This window comes from Mastigoproctus giganteus, chromosome 1 (genome assembly GCF_048544385.1).
Source record: "Mastigoproctus giganteus isolate SK-2022 chromosome 1, ASM4854438v1, whole genome shotgun sequence".
Lineage (NCBI taxonomy): Eukaryota > Metazoa > Arthropoda > Arachnida > Uropygi > Thelyphonidae > Mastigoproctus > Mastigoproctus giganteus.
The window spans coordinates 219737488-219757570 of record NC_143575.1 but is presented as its reverse complement, the minus strand read 5'-3'; the positions used below and the strand labels follow the sequence as shown (position 1 = coordinate 219757570).

Sequence of the window (20083 nt, the reverse complement as noted above, 5' to 3'; positions counted from 1 at the left end):
AGGGAGTAATTATACTCTTAGTTAAGAACCACACAATGGGAAACATTCAGGGAAATAATCATAGAAGCTACTAGGCTTTTCATACAAACTAAGAAATAAGTTTCAGGGCTTAGACCTAAATGGATGCCGTATGAACTACTGAGACATCTGGCAAAGAAGAAAAATGCATACAATGCATATAAATTATCAGGTGATGCAGAAACCTATGCTAGATATAAACTTGTCTGCGATCAAGTCACAAAGGAGGTTAGGTACCAAGGCAGATTACGAGAAATCTCTAGCAAAGAAGGTCAAGAAAAGCAGAAAAGACTTCTTTACTTATATTAACAGTAGAAGGAATGAGTTGGATCACATTGGTCCATATGATGTAAATGGTTTCACTGTCGATGAACCTGCTCAGGTTGATGACAAGCTGAATAGGTATTTTGCATCTACATTCACACATGAGGAATTCTTTAGGGAGGAAGATGCCGGAAGTTTATCAAGCTCTTAACAGGAAGATAAATCATTTTGTAATAACTGAGAGGAAAGTGAAAGAGAATTTCTGAAGTTAAACATAAAAAAAGGTGCCGGGGTGGATGGGATATATCCAATTATATTAAGGTCAGCAGCAAAGGTAGACAAACCCATAGCCATAATTATGAGAGCATCTTTGAATTCAGGAGTTGTACCCATGGACTAGAGATGTGCAGAGTATCCCTAATTCACAAAGGGAATCACAATCAAAGGGTAACATGAGTAATTACAGTCCTGTTAGATTAACTTCTGCTCCAGGGAAAATAATGGAGTCAATAGTGAAAGTAGTAATGCAGGACCATCTAGACAGGAGTGCAGTTATACTTCAGTCACAGCACAGGTTTGTTAAGGGTGGGCATTATCTGACCAATTTGATAGGATACTACAATGCAGTGACGAGAGAAATGGATGCAAAAAATAATTTTAATATTATATACTTAGATTTCGGGAAAGCTTTTGAAACTGTTGCATTACTGCTATTGCACAAGAGACTGCAGTACAAAGTTGGAGCAGTGTGGCATTAAGGGAAAATTGCTGCTGTGGATAAAGGGATGGTTCAGCGGGAAAGAAAGAAAGATATGATGCAAGAAAGAAAGAAAGATATGATGCAAGAAAGTTTATAGAGCATCAGCCAAAAAAAAACAAAAAAAAACTTCCCATTTCACTCATCCGGTCACTCCAAATGTTTGTCTAGTTCAGCCTTAAATTTATTTAAGCTATCAAACTTCCACAACAATAACAAAAGGAGTCTGTTCCAGCAATCAACTACCCACAAACATCTATTCTACAACTGTCTTTCTTCAATTTGAATCTATGCCCCCTCAGATTCTTAATCTGAGCAAGTGGAAATATCCCATCAGCACTGAGCCTGCTCAAACCATTCAAGGCCTTGTACACCTCAATCAGATCACCTCGCAGGTGCTTGGTCTTCAGATGCTGCAACTTACAGAATTTAAGCCTCTCCTGGTAAGAGAACCCCTTTGTTCCTCTCACCAATCTTGTTGTCCTTCGTACTACTAGTTATCAATGGGCACCACTCTTTGTGGACTAATGCCATTAGTGGAATAGCGCAAGGTTTGGTTCTAGCCCATTGTTGTGTTCTGTGTTTATTAATGATACTGATGAGGGTATATAAGGCCTAATGTCTCAGTGTGTAGATGATACAAAGATTTACAGAATAGTTAAGGACAGTAATGCAGGTATGCTGCTTCAATAAGATACAGAAAAATTAGGCAAATATGCTAAGAAATAGCCTGTGCTTGTTGACAGGAGAGACTGCTTCTACAGGGATAGGATACACTTAAATAGAAAGGGTGCAAGAATATTTGCTGATGCTATCAAGGTAGTGTTAGGTGCGTCAGAAAACTGCTAGCATGCGGGGGATACACAGACTAAAGGTTAACAGTGGTTGCAGGCAGAGGTAAAAGTGATTCTTGCACTGCTTCTATTAGAATGGGCAGCAGACTGGAAAGCAAGGTAATGGAGATTTCCAGGAGTCATAGTGGAACAAGCCTCCGTAGCCAAGTGGTCAGCAGCAGGAGTGCAGTAGCACACGCTCTTTCAGTAGACCAGGGTTCAAGCCCCTGACTGCTGAATACGGTCGATCTACCAACCTGCAATGGACCAGCGTGGCAGATTATGGTCCATTTTGCTTAGCATTAATTGTTGAGGAGGCTTCCATCCTGCAGTGTGTTGATAATGGCTGCACTTTACCTTTAAGTAAATACATAGGCTGTGTTAGGGTGGCTAGGAGCAGGAACAGGTGCATGTATACTTACATGCTCCTGTTCACCATACACCAATGCTAGGAGTATAGTTAATAAATTTGATGAGCTTGAAGTGCTAGTCAAGACATCAAAGGCAAATATTTTTGGGATATCAGAGACGTGATGTCACACAGATATAGGCAGTGCAGAGTTGTAATTTGGGGAGTACAATGTGTGTAGGCAGGATAGAAAGGGAGGAGGGCTTATGCTGTTAGTTAAGAAACACAATCTAAGGAAGTGCATCCAACTGATGTTGGTGGACAATGCAGTGTTGAGTCTGTTTGGCGTGAAATAAGCACTGGGAAATGAAAAATGAGAATAGGTGTGGTTATAGACCTAATGAATCTGATGAGTATAATGAGCAATTGTGCAGAGAAATAGAGTGGGCCAGTAAATCAGAATGTCTTATAATGGGAGATTTTAACTTTCCAGATATTGACCAGAACTTGTGGGTTGGTCACTCGAACACTAGCAAGACTTTTGTGGATTTATTGGATGACTGTTTTCTATAGCAAAATGTTTGAGAGGCAACCAGAAGGAGTAATACTATTGATCTGATTATCAGTAGTGATTCCTCATGCATTAAGAATCTGCAGATAAAGGAACCACTAGGCGACAGTGATCACAATGTATTGATGTGGGAATTACTTAAAGATGTAACTACCATCAAGGCTAAAGAGAAGGGCTTTTGCTTTCGTAAAGGTGACTACAGAGGTCTCAAACAGTTTTTAAATTCTGTAGTGGGATCAACTGATGATGTTACCAACAGTGAATTCTAAACGAGAAGCCTTCAGGGACTTAATTTTGGAGGCTACTAGGTTTTTCATTCCAACTAAGAAATACTCTTCGAGGTTTAGGCCTAAATGGATGTCAGATGAATTAATGAGGCTAGTGGCAGAGAAGAAGAAGAATGTATGGGATACATATAAAGTATCAAGTGATACAGAAACCTATGACAGTATAAACTAGTATGTAACCAAGTCACAAAGGAGGTTAGGCATGCAAAGGCAGATTATGATAAATTTTGGCAAAGGATACAAAAGAAAAACAGCAAGGAGTTCTTTACTTATGTAAACTCTAAAAGGAAAGGGATGAATCAGATTGGACCACTTAACATAGATGGGTTGACTATTGATGATCATGCTCAGGTTAGCTGATAAACAATGAGTATTTTGCATCTACATTCACACATGAGGAGTTATTCAATGAGAGGAATGCCAGAAGTTTATCAAACGCTAACAGGGAGCTAAGTGATTTTATAATAACTGACAGCAAAGTCAGTTATTATAAAACTTTAATATAACTGGATGGAATCTATCCAGTTATATTAAAGGAGGCAGCAAAGGATGTAAGCAAACACTTAGCCAATATTATGAGAGCTTCCTTGGACTCAGGGGAGGTCCCCATGGACTGGAGGTGTGCAAATTTATCACCAATTCACAAAGGAGGTTGAAAAGGTGACAAAAGTAACTACAGACCTGTTAGTTGAACTTGTGTTCCAGGGAAAATAATCGAATCACTGGTTAAAGAAGCACTGCCGGATAATCTAGACAAGACTGCAGTAATAGTTAAGACACAGCATGAGTTTGTCAAAGGGAGGTCTTGTATGACCAATTTGATTGCTCACTATGATGTGGTCACAAAGGAACTGAATGCCAAAAATAATTTTGATATCATATACCTGGATTTCAGGAAAGCTTTTGATACTGTTGCACATGGTAGACTGCTGTACAAACTGGAGAGGTATAGCATCAAGGGTAAGCTGCTACAATGGATAAAGGGATGGATGAGTGGGAGATAACAGAGAGTGGTAATCAATGGACACTGCTCTTCATGGACAAATGTTATTAGTAGAGTTCCCCAGGGTTCGGGGTTGGGCCCATTGTTGTTTTGTATATTTTTTCAATAATATTGATAAAGGTATATCAGGTTTAATGTCCAAGTTTGCAGATAATACAAAGGTTGGGAGGGTTGTCAACGACAGCATGCTACTCCAACTGGATCTGGATAAGTTGGGAAAATGGGCTGAGAAATGGTAACTGGAGTTTAACATTGACAAATGCAAAGTATTGCATATGGGTAGCAATAACTGAAGAGAAACGTACCAGCTGGGTGGTACTACACTCAGGGAAGTGGAAAGTGAAAAAGACCTCGTGGTAATTGTGCAGCCAAATATGAAGTTCGTTGAGCAGTGCAGATGGGCTGCCAGGGCAGGTCATGGAGTCTTGTCAATGATATATAGGAATTTTGCTAGCAGGGACAAGGAGGTGATTATCCCGTTATACAAGGCAATGGTCAGGCCACACCTAGAGTACTGTGTACAGGTCTGGAGGCCTCATTTTAGGAAGGATGTAGAGTTGCTAGAATGAGTACAAAGAAGGGCAATAAGATTGGTGAGGGGAACAAAGGGGTGCTCTTACCAAGAAAGGCTTAAGTTTGCAAATTGCAACACCTGGAGAGTAGGCACCTGCAAGGTGATCTGATTTAGGTGTATAAGGCCTTGAATGGGTTGAGCAAGCTGAATGCTGATGAGATTCTTCCTCTTTCTCAGACTAAGAACCTGAGGGGGCACAGTTTCAAACCGAGAAAAGATAGTTCTAGAATAGATGTGCGGAAATTTGGCTTTGGCCAGCGGGTAGTTGATTGGTGGAACAGGCTTCCATCTTTTGTTGTGGAAGCTAATAGCCTAAATAAATTTAAGGCTGAGCTGGACAGGCATTTGGAACGAAAGTAGGGATGAAATGGGAGGGTTTTTTTTTTTTTTTGCTGATACTGCATAAGCTTGCTTTCTTGCATCATATGCCTCTACTAATACTAATAATTACATCATGCAAAGAGTAACTTATCAACTGTGTGGTACTATACTCAGACTAGTGGAGAATGAAAAAGACCTGAGGGTAATTGTGCAGTCAGTCATGGAATTCTTTGAGCAGTGCAAACACACTGCTGGGACAGCTCATGGGGTTCTGTCAATGATATACAGAAATCTGTATATCATTGATATACAGAAAGCAGGTATAAGGAGGTGATTATCCCTTTGTATAAGGCCATGATTAGGCTACATCTTGAGTACTATATACAGGTCTCGAGGCCTACTTTAGGAAGGACATATATCTGCTGGAACAGGTGCAGAGAAGGGCAACCAGATTAGTGAAGGGAACATAATGGTGTTATTGTTATTATTTGGTTTTTAGGAGCATTAGCAACTAAGGCCATATTGCTCCGGGATATGCAGTGGTCATTCCCTGACCTTTCTGCATCCTCCGTATTTGGTGGTGACGGGCTCGAACCCTGGTCTAATCAAGAAGTGTGTGCTACGCACTGCTGCTGCTGCTCCTTCCCACCTGACTACGGAGGCACCCATAAGGGTGCTCTTAGAAAGGCTTCAGTTCTGCAAACTGCAGTCTCTTGAGACTAGGCACCTGCAGGGAGATCCGATTGAGGTGTTTAAAGCCTTGAATGGACTGAGTAAGCTGAATGTTAACTGTATTCTTCCACTTGCTGAGACTACACACGAGGCGGCATAAATTCAAGTTGAGGAAGGATGGTTGCAGAATAGATGTGTGGAAGTTTGCCTTTAGCCAGCAGGTGGTTGATTGTAGGAACAGGCTTCCATCTATTGTTGTGGAAGTGGATGAATTGAATAAATTCAAGAGAGAACTAGACAAATTATTGGAGGGTACGGATTGGCAAAGTGTGTTTTTTTTTTTTGCTGACAATGTTTAGTCTCTAGAGAAAAGTTTCCGGCATCCCCCTCTCCCCATACTTCTCCTTCAACACATGCACTTTACCCAAGCACGGTACTAAGTACTATAGGTTCTAATACCTCTCGTGTTTGGGGTTCACATAAAAAATAAAAAAAAAAGAATACAAGCTTCCTTTCTTCATCATTGGCTATTATTACTATTAGTACATACAATAAACATGTAATCAAACATTAATTTCTGAATCACTATAACACATGTTACAACCTGTTATCTGAAAATCAAATCAAAGTCATCCTTGGCAGATGGCTACTATAAATCAAACCCAGTTTGTCCCCCCCCCCAACTAACTAGTACTAACAGCGGAAAAAAAAATATTTTTTAAGTAACAACTTTTAAATGCTTAAAGCTGAAAGTGTAAACTCTTGTTTTATACTTTCAGTTAATATTCTAAACTTTACAGTTGATATTCTAAGAAAATAACTTAAATCTCACAAGTTTTACTTAATGCAAAATTTGCTATAATTTCACTATTGTCCAATTTGCTGGCAATGTAATTTTAAGTCGACAAAATAGCCAAGTAGGCTAACCCATTCTTGAAGCATCGTTGACCACATAGAAGTTTTCATAAGTTTTAGTTACAAAAAACTTATTTTCCCAGATGCTATAGAAAAGACAGAAGAATTCTGAAATCAATGTAAGTAAAGTATTAGAAACCAATGTAATTACAGACCATGCATTGTAAAAACGTATTTCCTTTATGAAACATATCACTAAGTGTGTTATAAGCAGTACCAGCAATGAAATATAATATCTATTTTTCAACTTTCTCTTACTGTTTTACAGTTGGATTCCATTTGAAAAACTGTATATCTGATTTTGTTTTTTCAACTGGAGCGTAAGGTAAAAGGCAGCAGTTCTGAAACTTTTTTGTCAGCAGGCCAATATTGATGAAAATACAGCAATAGAAATTGTGGGTGGGTTGTATATTGGGTTAATGCTGCGATATCACTGATATGTATATACACTGCACAACATACATATCAGAAAACAACATTTCTCAATATAAAAACGGCAGTGGGCCAAATAGAAAATCTCATATGTCACACTTTGTGAACCCCTGGTCTAAGGCAACCACCTCACTCACTTTGCCCTAAGGCTGGGCCTGACCTTCATTAGAAGTCCACAGACCTCGCTGAATGGTCAGGAGCGGGAGTGCAGTAGCACACGCTCTTTGAGTAGACCGGTGTTCAAGCTCCTGCTAAATACGGTCGATCTGCCAGCCTGCACTGGACCAGCATGGTAGATTATGGTCCATGTCCCTCAGCATGAATTGTTGAGGCGGCTTTCATCCTGCAGTGGGTTGATAATGGCTGCAGTTTACCTTTTTTTTTTTTTTTTTTTTTGCTTACAACTTCAAACAAATTCAGTGTTGGTACTGAGTCATTAGTTTTCTGTGATTTACAGTGCTTCAGTTATTCCCTGCCTGTCATTATAAGCAATGTGTGCAATGAGTATGAATATGGGTGGGCATTAGCTTTGGCTACCATCACTGTAATGCATGATTCACCATGATATGCTCTAAATCCTTTCAATACTTATTGGAGCTGCAAAATTATCAATAACTGCTTTCAGAATAACATAGTATTAGTCATACAGCAAGTCATAGTCATATAGCAATAAAATAATAAATAGATGCTAAATCAACCCCAGGGTCCTGAGTTGGATATCATCATTCTTCTCTTTCTTGGTGATTCCTCTCTCTCTCTCTGTCTCTCTCTCTCTCTCTCTCTCTCTCTCTCTCTCTCTCTCTCTCTCAGGGTAACTCAGGAATTTTTTTTGACTGGTGCAGCATAAGCCTCAGGCTTCCTTGCACCATATGGCTAATAATAATATATTTATTATTTACTTATTTTGATTGCCAAACTAAATAAATAATAATAAACAATAAAAATATAAAAATAAAAAATAATAATGGAAATACAAAAATAAAAAGAAAAACAATCTATGTGTTTCCTCCCTCACTCACCTATCCAGCTGATCTTTGAATTTACCCAAGCTGTCAGCCTAAATTACACATAGGGTTCTAGCATTTCACTTAGCTTAAAGAAAACTTCCTCCAATTTTGTTTAAACTTCTTTTCCTATAATTTGAATTTATGGTCCCATGTTCTGGAATAATTTACAGTGAAAATTTCACCTTCATTCATTTTACTATCTTTTTTCTGGGCCTTATAGACTCCAAACAAGTCTCCTTTCCCCATTTAAGATGTCTGTTGCCAAGCTCTCTAGCCCATATATTCAAGGTCTTTCCTCATATGGACATCCTTTTGCAAATCAAAATGGGAAGCATTCAAAGAACTTATCTTGGAAGCTACTAGGCTTTACATACCAACTAAGAAATATTGTTCAAGGTTTAGGCCAAAATGGATGTCAGATGAACTAATGAGGCATATGGCAGAGAAGAAAAATGCATGGGATACTTACAAATTAACACGACACAGAAGCCTATGATAGATACAAGTTGATATGCAACCAAGTTACAAAGGAGGTTAGGCAGGCGAAGGCAGATTACGAGAAATCCTTGGCAAGGGATGCAAAGAAAAACAGCCAAGAGTTCTTTACTTATGTAAATTCTAGAAGGAAGGGGATGAATCAGATTGGTCCACTTGATATTGATGGGTCAACTGTTGATGATCCTGCTCAGGTAGCTAACAAACTAAATGAATATTTTGCATCGACATTCACACGAGGAGTTATTCAGCAAGGGGAATGCCAGAGGTGTATTCAACTCTAGCAGTAAGCTACAGAATCTTGAAATAACTGGGAGTAAAGTGGAGGAGAAACTGTTGAAGATAAACACAAGAAAGGCACCCGGAGTGGATGGGATCTATCCAGTTATATTAAAGGAGGCAGCAAAGGAAGTAAGCAAACCCTTAGCCATAATTATGAGAGCTTCCTTGGACTCAGGGGAGGTACCCATAGACTGGAAATGTGCAAATGTGACCCCAATTCACAAAGGAGGATCAAAGGCTGACACAAGTAATTATAGACCTGTGAGCTTAACTTCTGTTCCAGGAAAATTAATGGAGGCACTGGTTAAAGAAGCACTGCAGGATCATTTAGACAAGACTTCAGTTATAGCTCAGACACAGCATGGTTTTGTTAAGGGGAAGTCTTGCCTGACCAACTTGATTGGATACTATGATGCAGTCACAAAAGAACTGGATGCAGGGAATAACTTTGATATTATATACTTGGATCTTAGAAAGGCTTTTGATACTGTTGCACATGGAAGACTGCTACACAAATTGGAGCAGTGTGACATTGGAGGCAAATTGCTGCTATGGATAAAGGTGGGGGGAGAAGACAGAGAGTGGTAATCAATGGACACTGCTCATCGTGGACTTATGTTATTAGTGGAGTCCCTCAGGGCTCAGTGTTGGGTCCATTATTGTTTTCTGTATTTATAAATGATATTGATGATGGTATATCAAGCTTAATGTCCAAGTTTGCAGACGATACAAAGGTTGGCAGGGTTGTCAAGGACACTACTGACACTATGCTGCTGCAACAGGATCTGGAAAGGTTGAGCAGATGGGCTGAGAGGTGGCAAATGAAGTTTAACATTGACAAATGTAAAGTACTACACATGGGAAACAGCAACCCCAGAGCAACGTATCAACTCTATGGTACTACACTGACAGTGGTAGAGAATGAAAGGGACTTGGGGGTGGTTGTGCAGGCAGATATGAAGTTCTCTGAGCAGTGCAGACGGGCTGCAAGAGTAGCTCATGGAGTATTGTCAATGATATACAGGAATTTTTCCAGCAGTGATAAGGAAGTGATTATTCCATTGTATAAGGCAATGGTCAGGCCACACCTAGAGTACTGTATACAGGTCTGGAGGCCTCATTTCAAGAAAGATGTAGAGCTGCTGGAACGAGTACAGAGAAGGGCAACAAGATTAGTGAATGGAACAAAGGGGTGCTCTTACGAAGAAAGGCTTAAGTTTTGCAAATTACAATGTCTGGAGACTAGGCACCAGCGAGGTGATCTGATAGAGGTGTATAAAGCCTTGAATGGTTTAAGCAGGCTCAATGCTGATGGGATTCTTCCTCTAGCTCAGAAAAATCACCTGAGAGGGCATAAATTCAAATTGAGGAAAGACAGATGTAGGATAGACGTGTGGAAATTTGCCTTTAGCCAGCGGGTGGTTGGTTGGTGGAACAGACTTCCATCCCTTGTGGTGGAGGTTGATAGCCTAAATAAGTTTAAGGCTCAGCTGGACAGGTATTTTGAACGAACAGAGGGGTGAAGTGGAAGTGGGTTTTTTTTTTTTTTGGCTGATGCTGCATAAGCTTGCTTTCTTGCATCAAATGCCTCTACTAATGCTAATGCTAAATCTCACTTGGGTGGTCCACCTTTGGAACCTTTCCAGATTGATATATATTTTTAGGTGCAATCTCCATTTTTGGACACTATTTCAAGTGCAGTCTTACAATTGCCTTATACAGTTGGTTTATGACCTTATCACTACAAGCAAATGATCAATAAATCATTGATAGGACACTGTGGGCCTCCCATGCCTGTCTACACTGTGGGAAGTTGACATAATGCCTGTCTACACTGCATGTTGACCTGTATCATAACTCCTTAATCCCTTTCTTCCTATACTGTTCAATCCCACAGAGTACATAAGTTATTTTGGGGTTGCTATTTCAAAGTAAAATCTTGCATTTTGCTGCATTAAAACATGGTTGTAACTTTTCCGACCATCCTTAAAGTTTATCCAAGTCATTCTGAAAGAGCACTGCTTGGTGCTGATCATTAAATACTTTCCCAATCTCAACATCATCTGCAAATTTTGACATCACAAGCTCTATCTCTTCATCAATGTCATTTATGAAAATCAGAAACAACAGTGGTCCCAGAATCAATCCTTGGGCTACCCCATTTCTAACATCTGACAAATCTAAAGAATAACAATTAATCACAATCCCCTGCCTTGCAACCACCCTATGATCCACCTTGGAATCCTGCTCATGATCCCAATGTGTTCCAGCTTATACATGTAAGCTCTGTAGGGACTGAGTCAAATGCTTTGCTAAAAGAAATCCAAATAAACAATATTGAAATTATTTCCTACATCTGGCTCAAAATAGTTAACCAGGTTAGTTATATGTGATTTTTTAATGAAAACCCCCAAACATGAAAGATATTAGAATTAGTAAGTACAATGCACAGGTTGAAGACTGGGAAGACTAAAGATATACTTGTTGGCATTACACTTGAATTAACAAATTTCCCCTTAACAAAAGTGTTGTTTATCTTCCATAATTACATTTCTTTCTAAATGTCACTGTATTGCACTCTTTATCACTGCTGCTATGATTTTCTCTACCACTGATGTCAGACTGACAGGTCTGTAATTTCCCACTTTGCTCTTAGAATTATATTTATGTATTGCCATATTACTGGCACTTTTCCAGTCCAAAGATTCCCTCATAATTAACCTAACTGTCTCAATGCACTCTCTTCCCACCTCCCTCAAAATTACTGCATATATATGCATCAACCCCAGGATCCTTCCTTACCTTTAAGTCCAAAAGTTTTTCTAATAAACAATGTATTGTAAATTAAATATTGCTAATTTCATACCTTAGCCTCCCTCAAACAGCTGTTTGTTGTTTGGTTTTTAGGAGCATTAGCAACTAAAGCCATATTGCTCCGGAAATATGCGGTGGTCATTCCCTTGACCTTTCCGCATCCTCCGTATTTGGTGGTGACGGGCTCGAACCCTGGTCTAATCAAGAAGCGTGTGCTACGCACTGCTGCTCCTTCCCACTGGCTACGGAGGCACCGCTCTCAAACAGCCTCTCCTTGCTATGAAGGGTCTTTCATCTATAAAGTTCGATATGATGTACCTGTTCAATTCATCATATTGATTATCTAAGACTTTTCACACCTCTTATGCAAGTCTGATCCAATTTTTCTTCTTGTGTATTCACTACAAAGTGAATTCTCATACTCAAACTTTGCTAATTTAACCTTTCCTGTGGCATTAATATTTTCTGTGGTACAACCAAGCATTCATGATTGTACCACAGAAACCATTAGCTTTGTGTATATACATCCATGTATATATGCATTTGTGGCATCTCTAACAAGTGCTTTAAAGACATTCTATAATTCTAATGTATTCAACCTCCTACTACCTGCCCTGTTGATAGAGGCCATGTAGCATCAAACTATAATATTCCCTTTCCCTGAAATTAAAACCCATGCTTTTATCTTTAACAGCAGCAACTACTTTCCTTCATCTTTCAACTAAGTATTGCATAATCACTTTCTGCTGCTAATGACTCCTGTACTGCAAGTCCTGTGATGCCAATGGATAATGATCATCTGGAATATTCTTATCCCTAGTATTTTCTCTAACATATTGATACATATAATAGTAATCTAGTTTATTTAAAAATTTTGTGCCCCATTGTAAGTTTCCATCCTGCTTGCACCAATCAATAAATGGCAAATTAAAACTATCCATAATAAGACATTCATACTTGCTTGCCCATTCCATCTTCCTATATTGGCTCCTGTCATACACTTCTGGCCCGTAAAATATCCCTTGCTCTCATTTTACCTTTGCATCTAAGTACTTCACAAAACACAGATTCTATGTTGGTATGTCTAAATACTGAATCTGCTAAAGCATTTGTCATGCTCTAGCTGCTTTTGATAAGAAGCATAGACCCCACTTCTTCTACATTGCCTAACCTTTCAAAATACATTTTAATCATAGCAAAACTCATCCCGTATTTCTGGGTGACACCACATTTCGATTAGCCCTATTATGCAAATGTTAGCTGCAGTAATCAGAAATTCAAATTCATTCATTTCATTAACTGTTTGTTTTTGGCGCATCGGCTTCTGTGGCCATAATGCACTTCCCAAAGTTTTTGCATTTTACTCTGATTCAAGCCCGAGGCGGGATTCGAACCCTCGACCTTTGGGTTGCCAGGCAGGCACTTTACCCACCTGGCTAGCCCGGTCGGCTCATTTCATTAACAACACTCCTAATATTACTGTAGAAATAATTTAATTACAGACATTTTTCTCACCTAAATCAAAAAATCACTGAAAATATTTGAAAAGTTGATTCAATTTTTTAATGAAAAAAACATTCAGACAAGTAGAGAGCAACCAATATCCTCCATACTAGGTGGCATGAGCAAAGAAAAAAAAAAAAAAAACATGAAAATACTATAAAAAATTAAATCATACTTAAAAAAAAAAAACAGTTAAAAAAAATCATTAACTAAACAAGTTTTCCAATGTCAATTAAAGTTTGAGTGGCAAGTATTATTTCACATGACAATCAAATCAGCCTCCATATCGATTTAGAACTACTTTCTAAAGATGACTTTCAATATGGATTTAACACAGCATCAAAGAATATGTGAGTGCAAAGAAAAAGTATTTAATCAATTCTTAAAGGGGTTCAATTATTTTGTGCATATCACATAACTATCAAAAGACTGAAGCCATGTATGGAACTAACAACATAAAATAAACAATGTCCAAAGGCATTTCTATAGAGAGAAAGGTTCGGATGCTTTCTGGATTCAGCTTTCGATATTACCATTTCTACAAGAAATATATTTTAGTGAGAGTTTGAAAATTTAGTCAGTTTGGTATATAATAACAAACTATATTTAGGTTTTCCTGACTGTTCAGTTGAAATCCTTCACAAAAGAGTTAAAGGTCAAAATAACATTATCCACCCAGTGGCATAGCCAGATTTTGAAGTGAGGGGGAGCAAAATTACCATGTCATTACTGAAATATCTTCAGATGTTAAGGATAAAAATTTGATTCATTGGGAAGAAGGCACCAAGTAGAATAAAATTTAAGATATGGAGAGCATTCGCTCCCCCTGCTATGCCACTGTATCCACCATCCTCCTGTGTACTCCCAAGAGCAGGAAAAAGTCAGTTGTGTATTCATGGAAATTCTGCATAAAAACTCCATCTGCCTTGAAATTGAACAAAGAAATGCCAGTGTTACTGAAGTATTATGATCCAGCAAAATTATTACAGAATGAAGCTCATAAGAAAAAAATCATGGTGGCTGCATAGGTATTTACAACATGAATGTTTTTTTTTTTTTCTTTTGTTGTTGTCTTTGATCTATATCCTACACAGTTGTTCTAAGCACGCTTGTAAATAGAACTCATTGTTTGCTGCTGCAGATTAAGATGTTTATTTTTCTACTGCATACAAGTTTAATGTTAACAACCCTTCTGCAGTGCTAAATGCAACAAGCAAGCATTCATCAGATAAGCATCCCTATTCAATCTCTATACTCTGCACTAGGTGGTAGTGATGTGGGATTTAATTAATGATGTAACTACCATCAAGGTTAAGGAGAAGGATTTTTACTTTCATAAGGAAGACTATGAAAGACTACAGTACTCTCTCAGACAGTTTTCAAATTATGTATAGTGGGACCAACTAATGACACTGCCAACAACAAATTCTAAATAGGAAACATTCAGGGAAACAATCATTGAAGCTACTAGAATTTTCATACCAAATAAGAAATAAGTTTCACGGCTTAGACCTAAATGGATGTCAGATGAACTACTGAGACATGTGGAAGAATGCATGGATTTTTTTGGTGGAGAAGAATCCTTGTGCTTCCATTACAATGATTCTTGTGTGGTCTCAGGATCCCAGTGATGAACCCATGTTTCATCACCCGTAACAATTGTGAAGGCGAAAGTTTCAGGATCCTTTACATAAAGCTCTAAATTCTCACAACACCATGCTCTGAATTGCTTTTGCACAGGAGTCAGAAATCTGGGGATCCACCCTACATTGACCTTACTCATCCACAAATGTTCATGGAGGATGGTTATAAGTGTTCCCTCATATGTCATATTCCCTAAAGATTTGGCCATCTTTTAACACCTGTCAATCAACACAAGGATTTCCACAGCTTGGCACTTCTGGGGCGGTTGCTGTCACAGGACTTTCTGGAAGTGGATCATCTTCAATGGACTCTCTAACCCACTTGAATTGTTTTGACCAGAATTTCACCTGGTACTCTGAAGGTGCACTGTTGCCATACACAGCCACCATCCTTTCATGACTGGCCTTTGACCCATTTCTGTCTTTGGTGAGAAACTGAATGGCTGAAAGATGCTCTAAAATCAGCAAATCCATAATTTCATACAGGTGTCTTCCTTCTTTCTGTTACAGCAGCAAACCTAAAAACAGAGTGGGATCAAAATTAGTATGATTCAAGTTCAGATATCATGAATCATTAAAATATAACTATGGGAAGTACATTAGGTATATAATTTATTGAACGAACCTCGTAATACTACTACTAATAATAATAATTTAGTTCAATTTAAGTGAAATTTGAAAAGAAATGTTTTATGGGTATTTTAATTTTAAACCTACATCTCTTGCAAACAAACCTCTTAAAACAGAACTATACACAAATAAAAAAGAAAGAAGAACATAGTGTTTACCTAAAACATCTGCAGCTTTATATTTCGCTACAAAACAGGCATCGTCACCAAACTGCCCTCGACCAACCAAAGATGCCGTAAATCCAGCCCAGTCCTTTGGAAAACCACACGTAGTGGTAAGCAAACGCAGATCTCTTTCCCGCTTACGAGCGACGCAGTTTGCATCACTCGTCGTAGAATAAGAGTAAACCCCATTAACTAAAGCGCGTGTTAAGAGTCTACCATACACTAAGATTGACTGCATGACATGTATAAAAGTCAAAGTTTATCTATTTAATTAATGGCTAAGGATGTTTCATAGTTCACTTTCACTAACTCCACAACTAAAGGAAATGAAAATTCTAGTTTAATGAACAGTAAACTACAACACACCAAAAGGATGCTAATACCAAGTATAACCCAACCGCCATCTCACTACATAGCGGTAGTTCACTAAACAAACAAGAAAAAAAAAGTTCTTTACATAACGCAGATGAAATCAAATCTTGAGATGATACTCCCGTGAAAATAATCTGGAAACTCAAAATATAAATGCCAGCCATTTGATGCTACACATTGCTATTTCGTTTCTATAACGATAAAAAAAAAATAATAATAATTAAGTAACCATTTCCAAATGGTTATCGGCAAGTCGGATCTCGTTTAACCGCAGTTTGACTAGAATGCTGTTCCTGTTCGTCAATCACAGGCATCACCTCAATAATTGTCATGTACATACTCAATTATTAAAAATTAAGATATTTCATTAATGAGCGTTCTCTTTTTTTAAAAAAAATTCCATTTTGACCGTATATTATGCATTGGAGTGCAAAACTTAAGATCCAACACTATTTCTAAAGGTTACAACCACAAAATCTTTACTTAAGATACACTTTACTGATAAGAATATATTCAGTCTCAGCAGCGAATCTGGACGTCAGCTAATCTGGCGAGAGGTTGGCACACAGTATCACCCCGCAAACATCACTGAAAGGGATCGATATGGCGGTCGAGGTGTTCTCGTCTGGGGAGGTGTTATCTTGGATGCACGTACACAACTCCAGAAACTGGAAGGCGGTACTGTAACCGGTGCACGCTACTGTACTGTGGTAATCCTTCCCCATGTGCGTCTGTCCTGAGGTTCCATTGGCCCCGAGTTCGTGTTTATGGATGATAACGCCATACCCCATCGCACTGCAGATGTTGATATACTTTTGAAAAGTGAGGACATTGTTCGTATGGATTGGCCTGCCCGTTCAATCGATCTAAATCCCATCGAACACATATGGGGACGCTCTGGGGAGACCCTAGCGGTACGTCCGCACCCACCAGAAAATGTTCACCAGCTGAAGATGTCGCTGACAGAGGAATGGACGATGTTACCGCAAGAACTTATCAACAACATTATTCTAAGTATGGACAGGCGGAGCAAAGCCTGCATCGACATTAGGGGTTACCATACCTCCTACTGAGGACCACCTCTTCGCTTTGTTCCATCTTTGGCAGTGATGCATCTGTATCATGGTAGCCAGTGCTATGTTGCCATTTTTGATAAAGTCCCTCTGTACCGTTTTTTTTTTTTTCCGTTGTTGTGTTGGTGTTGTTTCCTTCATTATTTCTGTACCTCACGAGGTTCCTTTGGTATGCTTTTCCCATATCCAGGCCACTCCTATGAGAAGCTACAGGGGAAAACCTGACTGGTACTTAAGTTTTGCACACCAGTGTATTATCTAAACCGATATTATATAATATCTATATTCTATGTTTCTACCATGCAATATGGCGACCTCCAACGATGTTGTCCCATCTCGTAGTGATGTACATAGTAGTGCAGTTGCAACTGCTTGACACGGCACAGTGGCCTGGGGTTAACAATATATATAAAGACAAAGTTGCTTGAATAAACCAAAAAAAAAAAAAGAGTACAATAATAATGAATAAGTTAAATAACGTATTAAAAAAATGGAGAAATGAATTGGGTATACCCGGGGACTCACATCTGGTGAGTATGGGTTTGGCACACCCAGGGTCCTGAGTTGGATATCTTGGTGAATCCCTTCTACTTTTTTCTCTCTCTCTCTCTCTCTCTCTCTCTCTCTCTCTCTCTCTCTCTCTCTCTCTCTCTCTCTCTCTCTCTCTCAGGGTATTTCAGAATTATCTGTTTTTTTTGGCTGGTGCAGCATAAGCCTCAGGCTTCCTTGCACCATATGGCTAACAATAATAATAATAATAATAAACATTATGTGAGTGTACAGAATATTAGTCACAAAATACATAACATAAGAATATACTGTACGTCGAATAGCATAATTATATACTGTACATTGTAAGAGAATACATTGATCGGAACTCAGGTTATAATATTGGTGGCCTTGGCCGCCCACTACGGAGTATTCTCTTTCTATAATGTCGATCCTGACTAAACTTGTTGAAATCGACATCTAGATCTTGGACGCGTGATAACACCTGCTGAGGAAAGAATCGGTCCGACAGGTGAAGGCGTGTTTGCAGAGGGAATAACTGTGGATTTGCTCGCAGATGCACCACTGGGATCCGCCATGCACAGTTATCCCAGAAGGAGGAAGAGGAGATGAGACCAGTCATGAGTTTGACTCTGTTGACGATTCTTTTATCATCAATGAGCCTTGGGACATCGAGTGTGTTGGCCATAGCGTTGGTCCAGAGCTGGGGAAGAAGGTTGAGCTTGTGGCAAGCCCATTTCAGGAGCCAATACTTGGAGGAGAACACTGGTAAATGGTAGAGGGATATGCGGATGCCCAGATCTCTGCAACATAGAGAAGTGGGGGTTAAACAATTGTTGAAATGTATCTGATGATGGTGGATTTGTCTGTCACATGTTGAAGATGCTGCTTGCATAACCAGCTTAGCCTTGCGGATTTTTCGAGAAGCATGTCTATATGTTGACTGAACAAAAGCTTTGGGTCGAATCTTATCCCTAGTTCAGTGTGATTTTAAACAAGCGGGTTAGAAGCTCCATTGAGGGCTGGATAAATTTTTGTTGGGTTTTGTTTTAGCGAGAAAACCATGGTTTCTGATTTCTCTGGATTGATGCATAGACCAAATTGCTTGAGGTAGGTAGCTATTGCTGAGAGAGGGGATGTAAGCTCTTCCACGATTTGGTGAGGGTCTTGGTTTACCTTAATTGGCTTGAGTATTTTCAGGTCGTCGGCATATATTAAGGTATTCAGCTCTTGGATTACCAGTGGAGCAATGAGGGCAGTGAAGAGGAAGCCGGATAGTACTGCTCCTTGCGGGATTCCAACTGAGATCACTTTGCAGTATTGGCAGTTATCTGCAGATAGTTTCACTATGCGGTTATGCAGTAGAAATGTCGGGAAAGATGTCACCACCTATTTGATGGTGGTCCTCTAGTAGCTTTAGGAGAGATGGGATGTGCCTGGCATCAATGCAGATTCGATATCTATGTAGGTGGCTGCTAGTTCTTCTCTATTCTCAAAGGCTGTGATGATTCTGTTGGTAGTTTCTAGAAGATTGGTCACAGTTGATACGTGTGAAAGTGCATAGTGAATTTGTGAGGGGTTATTTGGTAGGATCTGCTTGCTGAGGATCAAGAGCAATATTTTTTCTAGCAGCTTCAACAGGCAGGATCAGTTTCAGATTGGCCTGTAGTGTTTCACCTCTAATGGATTTCGAATTTTTGGCCTTGGCTTGACAAGGTATTCCTTCCATTGGTATGGGAAGCAGCGGTTAGAGAACACTGAGTTAAAAATATGTAATAGAGCTTGTAGTAAAGACTTAGGCTCTTGAGTATAAATTGCGGGTCTATGAAAAAACATTTTAATTTTTAGTTTTTTTTGCCCTTAAGAGGTATTCAGTACCTCAAGACGCGCTTTACTTTTGACACAGCCTTTATACCTGGGACTTCGTCGCTCCGTCAGAGATAGCTGCGTTCGCGTAGCAGTTTCGCCCACGCAATCAACATCGCCCCAGGGGAGGCGGCAGCTGTAACATTATCCCATCTAGGCGTTTAGTCAGTCAGTGACGTCAGGCTGTTCTCCTGTGTGCGGGCAAGTGACGAGCATGTTTGAACCATGAGAACGAAGAGGACAGAAGGTGATTATGAGCAGCAGTGGGAAAAATAGCAGGACGGGCGACACGTTGCCTTGTGTAATCAGAATCCGATAAACACATTAACTGTCACTTCGACACTCCGTGCATGGTACAGTATCAATTTATTTCTGACAACCCCCTTGAAAAACGACGGAAACTACCCTGTACTAATATCGTAATGTCTTCTTCAGATAACGTTTCATGTTTTAGTAGTCTCTATTCGCAATAAGTGATAGGTCCTAAGGTTTATTTCTTCCTTCCCACACATTGCTGACTCGTGAGATCAGCACAATTCTTAGGGAGCTCAGAGAGGGGATGCGGAGATATATATATATTGGAGAGGGGAAAGAACGAATAATAAGTTCATGGGTGAGACTAGGGCGAGTTAGACCAAAAAAGAGTAAGAAGATTGCTAGAGATTTTTAGGCGTGAAGTAAAACGTTTTTGGCGTTAAGATGATTTTTGGGAAGAAGAACATGGGTTC

At 39.3% G+C, this 20083-nt stretch overlaps 1 protein-coding gene across 2 annotated transcripts in view; it reads right to left on the bottom strand.

Moving 5' to 3' along the window:
* Positions 1-15964, bottom strand: part of LOC150091533 (protein phosphatase PTC7 homolog) — a 108865-nt gene extending 92901 nt beyond the window's left edge. Inside the window, exon 1 of one of the 2 annotated variants that reach the window (XM_090384412.1) lies at positions 15529-15964. In XM_090384412.1, coding sequence (XP_090240538.1) covers positions 15529-15772 — 244 coding nt within the window. In that variant the 5' untranslated portion in view covers positions 15773-15964. Of the gene's footprint in view, positions 1-14579; positions 14678-15528 lie in introns of those variants that run through there. The other variant, XM_090384418.1, reaches the window with a different exon arrangement.
* Between the last annotated feature and the right edge of the window lie 4119 nt (positions 15965-20083).